Source organism: Sceloporus occidentalis, unplaced genomic scaffold, assembly GCF_023333645.1.
Source record: "Sceloporus occidentalis isolate IW3139 unplaced genomic scaffold, rSceOcc1.0.p SCAF_75, whole genome shotgun sequence".
Lineage (NCBI taxonomy): Eukaryota > Metazoa > Chordata > Lepidosauria > Squamata > Phrynosomatidae > Sceloporus > Sceloporus occidentalis.
This window is the reverse complement of record NW_028317055.1, coordinates 3187501-3199688: the sequence shown is the minus strand read 5'-3', so window position 1 is coordinate 3199688 and position 12188 is coordinate 3187501. Positions and strand designations below refer to the sequence as shown.

Genomic DNA, 12188 nt, shown 5'->3' with positions numbered 1-12188 from the left:
TTGATTACATCATGAAAGTGTCGATCGTCTAGTGGTTTGGTGGTGTACTCTAGATAGGTAGTATATGCCTGAATGTTTGTATTGGCTGCAAAGTCAGTACCTGCCAATTACACTTGGCCATCAACTATTATTAATGGTTTAATATAAATGACCATCCAGTATGCATCTTGCTTACAGCAGTACATGTCATGAATCATGTTTCATGCTAGAGGCATATTTTAAACATATGTTTATAATTAAAAAGTAATAATTGAATTTACCTTGGTGGAAATCCAAGACAAGTATTTTAATAAGTTCTTTTTCCTTCCCATTTTTGTTTCGTGAAGTCAGAGCTGTTAAGGAATTGTTGGACTTAAAATCAGGCTTACAATTATATAAAGTAAACCATTTTGTCATATTTACCATTGTATTTCATATAGGTTAGGTTATGATTTAATGAATACAACTGTTTATGAGACTTATATTTAAATAAGCAGTATTACAGTGGGATACAGCTTTAATTTACAGAATGTTCTTGCCTGAGATTTTTGATTTGTATGGTAAACACACAATCTTGACTTGACTGGCCAAATACTTCCAGAAATCTGCCTATAACTAGTGTAAGTCCTGGCCTTCTGTCTGGTCCACCACATTGTATTTCAAGGCTAGTCCATTCATTCATCAGCCCATGCAACAAGTTCTCACTGTGCCTAATGGTCCCACCTACCTTCTTGCACACAGGAAGCACTGAATGGTGCTGAAAACTGTGGTTTCCACCTCTGAACATACAAACATTGCTCTGAAGTAGATGGATAAGTTAGTATATGTTACCTTTTAATGACCGGTGTGCATAGCTGGAAAATATACTTGTTTCTTTTGGGAAATTTGTGTGCAAGCACACCTTTGTTCACGAGCCGTAACGTATGTCTCAGCATTAGCCATAGTCCCCTTATTCATATTAAAAATATGTTGTGTCACACAAAAATTTAACTAAGTTTGCCCTTTTAAACAAATCATGGTGCTGATCCTACAAATATGACACCAACTAGAGTCTACTGTCTATTGTTTGTTAGAAGAACATATAATCAGCTGACTTTTGCTTAATTTTGTTTTTAGAATATAGGTGATTTTGGTTTTGTTTAAAATGTGAATTTTTACTTTTCAGGTCCAGTAGACATTAACATTGTGTCAAAGTGCAATCCGTGCTTTTCAAACCCGTGTAGGAACAATGGGACATGCAACAGTGACCCAGTGGAATTCTATCGCTGCACGTGTCCGTATGGTTTCAAGGTATTTAGACAATTTGTTGTGGACCATTCATATACTGTACCCCTAAATTAACTGCATTTTAGTTTTAGATCTATGGAAAAGAATCATTCTACATATATTAAAGTCTGCATTTGTATAAATCATTTTGAAGCATATTGCTTTGCCATTGTTATTTTTTGCAAAGTGTGGATTTATATCACCCGGTAGATCGTGATGCAGAGTATATAGTCTGAGGGAATCTGAGTTTTGCAACGAGTATTACAGCTTATGAATGATTGCTGTTATTTGTCAAATATTACACTAAGCAGGTCTGTCACTCATTTACTGGTACATTTTCATGTGTTTGAAACATCGGGTGAAATGGAACGGTTTTTCGTAATGTAGAAATCAAGATCAGCTAGGCATACTAGTTCAACAAGGTATGAAATAAATATTCTGAAACAGACTGAAACGAGTTCATAAAGAATGCAGCAAAACGGCACCAAGCTCCATGCGATGCTGCAATGTTGTCTGTGTTATCACATGTTGACATTATTATTATTATGACATAATGGTACAATGCAGCATCACTATGACATAGTGAGGATTGTTCAACTTAACTACCAAGAACATATCTCAGTAGCAGCTATGTAACTACAATTAAAATATCCAGACAGCATTTTCAGGGTTGGATAGACATAGCAGGGGGCCCTAGAAAAACACAGGCAACTAATACTCTTCTCTTAAAATCCTACTTGTTTTGCTTCAGCTGAGGCAAATGGACAAGACAATATGAAAGTTACAATACTTATGAAACTTTTTATTTTATTATATATTTTGTTATATTTATGTATATATTTATTTATATTTAATTATTTTTATAGACAGCAAGCACATCTGTATCTATGAACTAAAATGCCTGAGTGCCTGAAAAATAATATTGGTATAATGGGGGTGAGAACCCAAGAACTTAATATTTTCTTTTAATGTATTTAAATATGAGTGATCTAAGCATGGACAATATCATTATAGAGCAATGTAATAAACCTAAAATACAGCAGACTTGATTGTCTCGTGAATCATGACCAAAAGGGTTTGAGCAAAACTTAAATTGTCAGTTCTAGATGTAAACCATATGAGGGGAGTATTCTATATCTACCAAACAGTTCTCCAAAAGACTCAGGTTAATTCAATAAAAATGTCTTGCTTCCTACTCACCCAACAGCCCTACACAATTCTGCCCATATGGAAATAATTCCAAGACCTTTATAAATTGTCCTAAATCTGCCCTCTGAGCAGTTATTTTTACTTGTTTGATGTCAATTTTGGGGAAAAAAAGAAAACCTATGTATAGAAGTATATCAATGAAGTGAAAAACTCCTACCAGTAAGGATTAAGCGGGTGGAAAACAAGAAATTGAACATTCTTTGAATTGTATAATAGCCAAACACGCTTATGTTTCCAAAGCAAGTAGAAATAGAAGGCATCTTTTGCTTTAACAAATATATCTCAAGAAATGGCCAATTATTTAACATCTACAATACCATTAATTGATTTGCTGCAAAGCAAGAGCTACAGCTATCTGTCACAAGGCTTTCTAAAGATCTATGAAATCTCTCCGCATGTCACCTTTGTGACAAAGTGAGTATTAATAGCGCTATATGCACACCCTAAGAGACAAATGATTACATCTCTGGATATATAACGTGCATGGTTGGTTATAAATGAAGTGATTGGAAGGAGACGTGAATATATGTCTCTGTGATGCAGAAATGTGACAGCTCTGCAATGATATCCACAGTTAAGACATCAGCATCCAATTACCTCTTATGTAATACTGAAAGAACGAGACTGTCACCTACAGGTACATGGCGGAACTGTTTTGCTAGATAAGCACCCAGTACGCAAGGCTTCAATGCATGATCTGAGAAAAAATGAGGAGCAGTTTACAGATTTTGTCATTGATGAAAACTTGTAGACAATCGATACTAACATGAAACTCTTAGCTTTTAATTTAACCGGTTACAAAATTTGGATGCTAAAATAGTTTCCATTAAAATATCTGTTTCAAATGTCCTACTTTGCTTATCTTCAAAAACACAAACTGTTTCTACAGAACTAAATTTAGTAAATACACATGTTAAAAAAAACACTGAAACAGTGAGTCACATCTTTTTCAATTATAAAATTATGTGAATATATATATATATATATTTGTTTAAAAATGTCATTTGTGTACTTAAATTACTTCATTTCTGTTCTTAAGCATACCTCCCTGACACAATAACCAGAGCAGAATTGATCTTCTCTACATACATATAGAAATAGCTACCCCAGATGTAAAAGCTTTAAAATATGCATAAATGTCAATGCAGCTAAATACTCCTTCACTTTATTTTAGCTATAGTTTACCCAATATATTTTTAAGAAGTCCATATCTCTTATACTTTTTTACTTACCTACGAAATCAGTTCTGTTTTATTTATTTTACATAATTCTGACATTAAGAAATTCCACACTTAATAAATCAGTGTCTTTTTTTAAATTCCATCACATGGAATGTTTTCCAGTAACACAAAGGGTTTTTATTGTAGAACTGTTAGGTCAGAAAAAAGTGAAATATGCTTAAGAAATATAGATAACGTGTGAACGTAACGTAAATATTTTTTATGTTTTGTCTATCTAGTGCTTGTGCCAATGATGTCGAGTTGTTAGCACATAACTCCCTATAATTCTAATGCCCAAAGAGGGATCGTGATTAGAAAGAGGACGAATATGTGTTTGGCTTATACTTTAACTATAATATGTTGCTATTTATATTTACTTTAATACAACTTATAGGAGTGTAAAGACATTGTAATACACTCGTACCCTGCAAACTTTCATAGCTCCTAAAACTGAAGAATACCAGGGGAGGAAAGATGGAACTTGGGGCCCAAAGTGGTACTGCCTCTTAAGAAAGGGTCAACTTGGTCATGTTATTGTCTCTTAAGGCGTTGGGTGGGTATGTGGCAGTGAATTAAGTTGTTTAACCAGAACTACTTCATCAGCAGAACTGATTAATAAATGCATTATAAATCTACTGCAAAGTTCTGAAATGACATGATATTCTCCTCCATCAACAAATTATAAAAAAAAATTTAATTCTTAAAAAATATATATAAAACAAAATGATTCTTTGGGATGATTTAATTCAGAACAGATCAAAATCCGAAGTCTGAAGTTGGCTGTTAACGACAGAATGTTAGCCCTGTCTGTATTCGTTTTTAATTTAGATTATAAGATTTTGTTTTGATATGTTAAAAGTTCAGTGTTTCTAAAAGCAATGTTAAAAAAAAAAAGAAAGAAACAGAAACCAAACTGTTTTTAGTGTTTTTGGCAGACAGTTTAACCCGCCACTGTGTGCTAGCAAGCGGATCTGAGTAACTGTCTGTAATGTGTGCCATTAAGTATCTGATTTAAACAGTGATTATTCTATGGTGCTTCCATTTGGCTCTTCGTATTCAATTCAGATAGCGATTTAGATAAAGGACGGTTGAAAAACATTATCACAGGCATGGGAATATAAACAGTTCTAAAAACAATTAAGATAAACTGGTGTGTTTAGTTTAACTGTTAGCCATTATGCATAATCATTCAATGCTATCTTTGACTTAGTTTTGCAGGGGCTTATGACATCATACAAATGCCTCTGATCTATCCTTTGGATAGAGGAGTGCTATACGCAGAATATAAACTGAGCATTTTTTAAATCCCCAAAGTGTTCACAAACGGTTCCAGAAAATAATCTGGAATCTGATCGAAATCTAGTATTAGAAGGTCCATGGACATCGTGCATCACTTTTCCACAGTTCCTCCTTATGTTCCAATTAACCACAGTATGAATTTTGTGTTTTCATGGTAAAATAGAACATGGCCAATTACATCTATTTGCTTCTGCAGTTTTGTTCAGATTTGTAATGTAACTTTGAGAAATCGGCTTTAATTGCTCACTTTTAAAAGTGACTAATATGCTATGCAATTAGTAAATATATATAGACTTTGGTGTCCTCGGTTTCTAAAGATCTACTTTCACAGAACAGAAAAAAAAACTTTTTGTGATTGACTCCATCAATTGTTAATTTTCAAGGTTTAGGCTTTCCTTAGAGGCATAGGTTTTACCTAAAATTACTTCTTGGTTTTACAAATGAACGGACGTGGCTTTTTTAATGTCTGGAAGTTGTACAGCTACAATACCTTTGAGGGAGAAGGATATTTTCTATAATTTCTACATAAATGTGGATCTCATATGTGACCTACCATAATTCTACAATCACAGACAGTTAGACTAGATTGTGTTTAATGCTAGCTGACATCACCATGCACTAATTTTCCCACCACCAAAATATGTATTAGAAGATAAAATGATGAAGGACAAAGAATTATACCCTGAGTGGTCATAAATCATTTCAATATAAATAAAAATGAGATTTAAGAGAGACAAGTAGATCTGAAGTATTACAAAGCAGTCATGATTTATTAACAAGGAAGTCTATTTTCTTTTTAAAAGCAGCTGCTTTACTGAGCTTTTATTTGATTGCGTGCCAGATAAAAGCAGGCTGGCATAGATCATAATAGCAGATAACGTCACAGTGTGTCTGGCAGAAAGAGATCTACTGTATTAGGGGAACCAAATGCTTTGCAGGCGTTAAATAAAAGTCTAACTGGGTTTTGTATAAAGCAAAAGATCTAGTTTACATTAAACCAACACCATTTCTGAAACAGGATCTACAGGTTCATAACTTGACATCTCAGATTGAAATCAGTGGAAATCTGATGTTTATGTTTAGTTTCAGATCTCGATTTGTGTACTTTTTTATGACATATTGATAACTGATTAATCAACCATCCAATGTTTACGATATATACTTTTAATTGATAATTTGGTGAGATATTTGCAAAATATCTCATTGTAGTCAATGCTAGTTTGGCAAAGAAACTTACGTAAACTTTTCAATATTTAGTCTCTTTCTTCTCATACTAGTCATGGCCGTATACTGTTTGGTTGATGTAGATGGATAGGCTGTGTGTAACAAAGAAAATACAACAAAGACCTTAAATGAACAGGGTTTATATACACAGAAATACCAAGTACAGCATTCACGTCGGACTCCAGAAGCATGTTCTTCCAGTGTGGGAAGCCATGGTTTGGTCTGGCCCAGACTATGTAATAACACCCTGATTTCTTAAATGGCCAGAGTCTTATTCCCTGTGTACTAGATTATATTTATTTTATTCTACTGCTGGTACACTTATCACTTCTATGACACTAATTGTGAGTTTGTATAAAAAAGCATAAGCAAACAAAATACATTGGGCCTAAAATACCGCTCACCGCAGCTTCAAGGGAAACAGTTAGTTTGAGGCCCAATTATGAGGCATTTTTGCCAAACAAAGCATTTTTTAAAGTTGCTGCTAAGAAATACAGATATTTAAAGTTGATGATATGCTTTATTTTTTATCTGTTGGTTTCTCTGGGAACTCGAACACAGTTCAGGAGGGGATTTATGGACATGGGGATATTCTTTTGAAGTTTGGACTGGTGAGGTTACTTTTTGAGGAAAGTCCATCTAAAAATGCTTTTGATTGGCCAAAATTTCTCAGCGAGAATTTTGGAAGAGATAAATAGAGTGTATTAATAAGCACTAAAGAAGGAACAAGATTGTGACTGAGACATCATGGGCTCTCATGGGTTGTTGTACTAAACCATCACAAAACCTCCATAATGCACTTCAATAATTCACCATGAGCCATTCCTACACTGGGGTAACTGGGCGTCCCTGTTTCTGGTCCTGGTTACTATATGCCACAGGAAATGTCCCCTGAAAACACTAGTAAGCGTTATTAAAGTTAAATTATATTTTATAAATAGACTTTTTTACTCCCATAGCTTATATCTACCACAATCATCATAATAATATAACCCTCTCCAGACTATTTTTATTGGCTATAATTTTAATTAACACACTGACGATATTGTGTGATACGATGTTAGGTTGCAAAAGTAAGAAATGGGAGTAGGCCGTGACACAAAATTAACATTCTGTCCATAGGTCCAGGACAGAATTACATTAGTTTACATTTAATCGTAGAGCGCCAGCAGATTTCATGTTCTATTACAATAGAATAATAGCATTAAAATTGACAATATTAAGTGCTTAAAATCCTGTAGTAATTTTGTTACAAAAAGTCCCCAGATTTTGCACACTTTGGAGTGCATTTATAGAGGTTTTCGCCAACAGCTCCAGCTTTATAAATGCAATACCATAGGTCTTTTGATTTTTCTAGGATCCATGAGCACTCTCGAATATGCAGCAAGGATTTTCGCTGTCACAGCTCAAGGATAAATATTGTCAATACACCATCAGAAGCGTTTGATGTTTTTAGCTTCTATAATTGTAATACCGTTTGTTAATTTTTACTTCACGGACTGCAAATCTGTAAAGCCTGCAATAGACATTCTCAATGGCACTTGATTTTTAGCTTTACAACATAATTCCCTCTGTACTAGCGACACAATGTGGCCTTTAAGTATGTGGCAATTAAATTTTTTAAAGTATCTTTTGTGTTTGCAAGCTAACACTGAGATTTATTACATATTTTTCATTATATTTTTTTTTGCTAATGCAACAATCAACAAGGATTGATTGGCCTTGAATGTTACATAGGTCAATGCTTATTTGTGAAAATATGAAACTGCCATATGGCTCTTGGTTGAGGTAAATATTTTAATATTTGTATTATCCTATACCTCCCAACTGTCCTGTTTTCCACGCTACAGACAGTTTTTATGCTTGGCACTTGAATGGGTGTTTAATTTCGTAACAGGTTATTGATCCACATTGATTATAACCTGACCAGACTAGCAGAGCATATGTACAAAAAAAGCTGAATGAATAAATGAACAAACAATTATTATTGTTAACCCAAGAAAACAGAGCTTCATTTTTCATTTTTAGGGGAGAGATTGTGACATTCCGATCAATGCTTGCATACAGAGCCCGTGCCAGAATGGAGGGACCTGTCATACAAACGACAACGATAAAGATGCATTCAGGTAATTTAGCACCGTCTGGGTTGCAATAATTTTTTTGTAAAAAATGTCTCTAAATAGCCAAATGGAGAAAAAAAAAAATCAGGCTTAAAATATATAACCCCCACATTGGCAATGGAATTGAAACTACAACATCAACTACTAATTATTAACAATGTATTTAGAGTTAGTATTTGCCAGCTAGCTGGTGCGATCATTACAAAATATCACTGGCAGTCTTAGAAAGCATCTGCATAAATAGGAAGAGAGTTTTCAAAGCCAGGAAATACATTATTCCTTCATTTTAAATATATGGATTTTGATCATTTTCCACTCAAAATTTGCCACTGCACATATTCCCATGGTTACAAATGCATTTCTTTAAACACCATTTAAATATCAAAGATACACAGATTTATCAATAAAAAATATTGATAAAAAAAAGCAGTCAACAACTTGATTTGGAAAAGGGAGATCAAAACCTGTTTTTATTTAAAACATGTGCGCTGTTTTGGAAAAGTGTATCTAAGCCATAAATAAAAAAATGTGGGCGACAATTTACAACTTTCCTTTGTCCCTGGAAATCCACAGAACATGCTTGCGAGAAAATGCTTTAATTAAAATCTCCGAAAATCTTGTAAAACATTTAAAAGTTTGTATAATGTACACAGTGTAATTGAATTAGGCCTTGTAGCTGTTAATCATTCAGGGACACCAGAGAAATTCAGGCAGGGTAAAAATCTATGCAGAATGTTCTGTTTACAAGAAAGTAATTGAGATCATTAAACAAAAACTGATAGTAACAAGTCTGGTAATGGAAGAAAATAAATCACTTTTTACTCACATGCTTTCATAATGGAGTCATTTAAAGGGAATCTATCAATTTCTCAAAATGTGTTTTTCACTGTTTAAATCTATGGGAATGTCAAGTAGTATTAAATATATAAAAACATATATTATAACTGTAGATTTAAACAGTTATTTAATCTAGTTTGTCCCCCCAATGCTTTTAAAAGCAATAGCAATAAAAATAAAATAAAATGCTGTATGGGTTTTGTTCACAAAAGCCATGGTTGCTTGTTAAAAATAAACAATATTTAACATGGAATTGCTATGGAGACACCACCAGTCCAAAAATGGCTTCATATATTTACAAGTGTTGTGTTTAGCCAGAATTTTGAAATTTCTGATTGTGAAATCATATCAGTGATCACCTCGTTATGCATGATGCATTCTACTTGTGTGAGGTCTTATTTGGCTACTTAGCAATATAATGGATAAACCTGGCATATTGGCTAATAATGTCACCAGAACCATATTTGCCAAGGTGAAGCTAGACGAGTTCTGAGGACAGTGTCATCAAAGAATCGAGAAGGGTGTTTCTACTGATTGGTCCAAATTTAGCAATTTTCACCAGAAATGCCCCTCTAGTGTCTAGTTACCACCAGTAGTTCAGTGCCAAATGTTCGCATAATGTAATCACAACATCTGTGTTTCTTTTAGTTTGATGTAGTTGCATGATTAAAGACCCTGGAAAGTTGGAGATGCAATAAAATGATCCAGAATGACCCTTGCTTGTAATTTTGATTGTCGGTAGTTGAAAATATGTCATTTAACTGTCTTGTCCTTTTGAGGGGAAAATCTAAATCTTGTTAAAAGAAAATGATCTATATGTTTGATGGCATACTTCTGGATCTTTAGAACACTGGATTTTTAGACAGAAATAATTATAATGCATAAAAAGTAATGCCATCTGTATAAACATCTACTCCACAGTTGTTCTTGTCCTTTGGGATTTGAAGGAGAGAAATGTGAGATAAATCCAGATGACTGCGAAGATAATGACTGTGAAAATAATGCCACGTGTATGGATGGAATCAACAACTACGTGTGTCTCTGTCCACCTAACTATACTGGTAGGAACCACGAAAATTACGTGTAATCAGTACGCAGCTGTGACCACATAAAACACAGAAAATCTGGAAGGTCATTTTTGTGATATTGGAAATATATAGTATGGGGATTCATTCAAATAATGAGCTATAGTTTGTGCCACCGGTTACTATATGAGCGCTTAAAGGTCTTCTTTCTTCAGTCATACAGGATATTTAGCTATTGCAATAAATACGCAAGACAAACACCTGATACACTATTTCAGGTTATGTAACTTTAGGAGATTGTGAAAAGGTATTGATTGTGGCATTGAGTATTGTTCCTGCTGTTCCTTGTTTAGGTGAGCTATGTGACGAAGTGATTAACCATTGTGTTCCAGAGCTGAACCCCTGCCAGCATGACTCCAAATGCATCCAAGTTGATAGGGGATACATGTAAGTACTGATTCCATTCTCTCAGATGGTTTATGAGTATTGGTAGAACCTACTAGCGTTACTCAACTTTGCAATGTGGCAGCCTGCATATAACCGGAAGAGCAGAGATAGTAGGGGCTACTAAATTACTGATCTAAATTCTAAGCTCCACTGAAATGGAAGAAATACATAAATGTTTTTTTTATGTGTTCTTTGAATCTGGGAGCTCATTATGGTTGAGAAATCACTGCAAATAATGAAATAAATTATTTGAGTAACCTGTGGAGGATATAAAATGGCACTCGCTTCCTGACTCTTCCTTACTGTCCTTCACAGGTTGGTAGTAACATACGAGACCACTAGTAACCTAAGACATGTTGATCAAATAAGAACTGGTCAGACGATCTGATATACACATTTTCATACCAGTTACAAGACTACCATTCTTATTTGGCCCTTGGCCTTGTCTTGTGTTAGCCGTATCCCTATCCCATACATGTTTTAATTCCCTTACTATATTAACTTTGCCACTTCTGTCAAAATGAAGACGTGGTAACCTTTTGGAAAAATTTGAAGCTATGCGTGCCAAAAGAAGCAGATCTAGAAAATGTCATAGCAATTTGGTTATAGTACATACGTTCAGCATCGTTGACATGTGTGAGTTTTGGCTGCGATGGTCTAATCTACTTTCACTTCATTTCGTATTTCTTTTACCTCTAACTAAAGTGCTCATCAGAGAATTATCTGGCCTGCCAATTCTAGCATTCCTTAAACTGCCACCAAATTATTTTTGGTTCAGCTTCATGTACTTTTTGTTTTTTCTTGTGAAGCAAGTTAAGATGCTTTTACTTTGGGGTTTCATTGAAATATACAGTTGAAGCAAGTTGGGGAGAGGGTCTCAAAAGGCTACAGAAGTTTGAAAAAGGACTTGAAGGTTTATTTTAGGCCACGATTGATATGCAAAAAATGAAAAGAACAGAAAGTATAAACTTACACTTTTCCAGACAGGCACATGCTTTACTCCTAGAAGCAGGTGTTCTGTCAGATTCATTGCCACTATACTGTGCGCTGCATTTATTTCCAAACATCTCGTGGAGTTCAATGTAACAAACACTCAGAGAAGGAACCAATTAATATGGTTAAAATGTCAGCCGTCACCTAACAAACCAAACTAAGAATCTGTGTTCCGAGCCAGGATTATACTCTCAGCTGATATTAAAAGCATAATTTAAAGTCACATATAAGAAATAAAAATATCATGGTTACAATTTTATTTGTGATGTTTCAATTCAGCATCATTCTAAATATAATTAATCAAACTAAAAACTTCTCCAGGCACATATACAAAATCGATAGAGTGAATTCTTACAAATAACTTCCAGATTGATTTTTGCCTTTTATAAATGTATAAATGTTTAAACATCTGTTTCATTTTGGGAGCCCCCAATTAAAGATCAGTGCACCCGCTTATTAATACCAGAGGGTAACCACGAAGTGCAACATGTTTGATGATCGTGTCAAGTCACGTTGCAAAAGTCACCATCGCACATTGTACCCTATGGTGTGTTCTGCTGCCTGCAGAG

The 12188-nt window shown here is 34.4% G+C and overlaps 1 protein-coding gene across 1 annotated transcript in view; it reads left to right on the top strand.

Moving 5' to 3' along the window:
• Positions 1-12188, top strand: part of LOC149285895 (slit homolog 3 protein-like) — a 300871-nt gene that overhangs the window by 278252 nt on the left and 10431 nt on the right. The window contains exons 26-29 of the mRNA XM_089494777.1: positions 1145-1269; positions 8226-8323; positions 10076-10215; positions 10533-10626. Coding sequence (XP_089350903.1) covers positions 1145-1269; positions 8226-8323; positions 10076-10215; positions 10533-10626 — 457 coding nt within the window. The remainder of the gene's footprint in view (positions 1-1144; positions 1270-8225; positions 8324-10075; positions 10216-10532; positions 10627-12188) is intronic.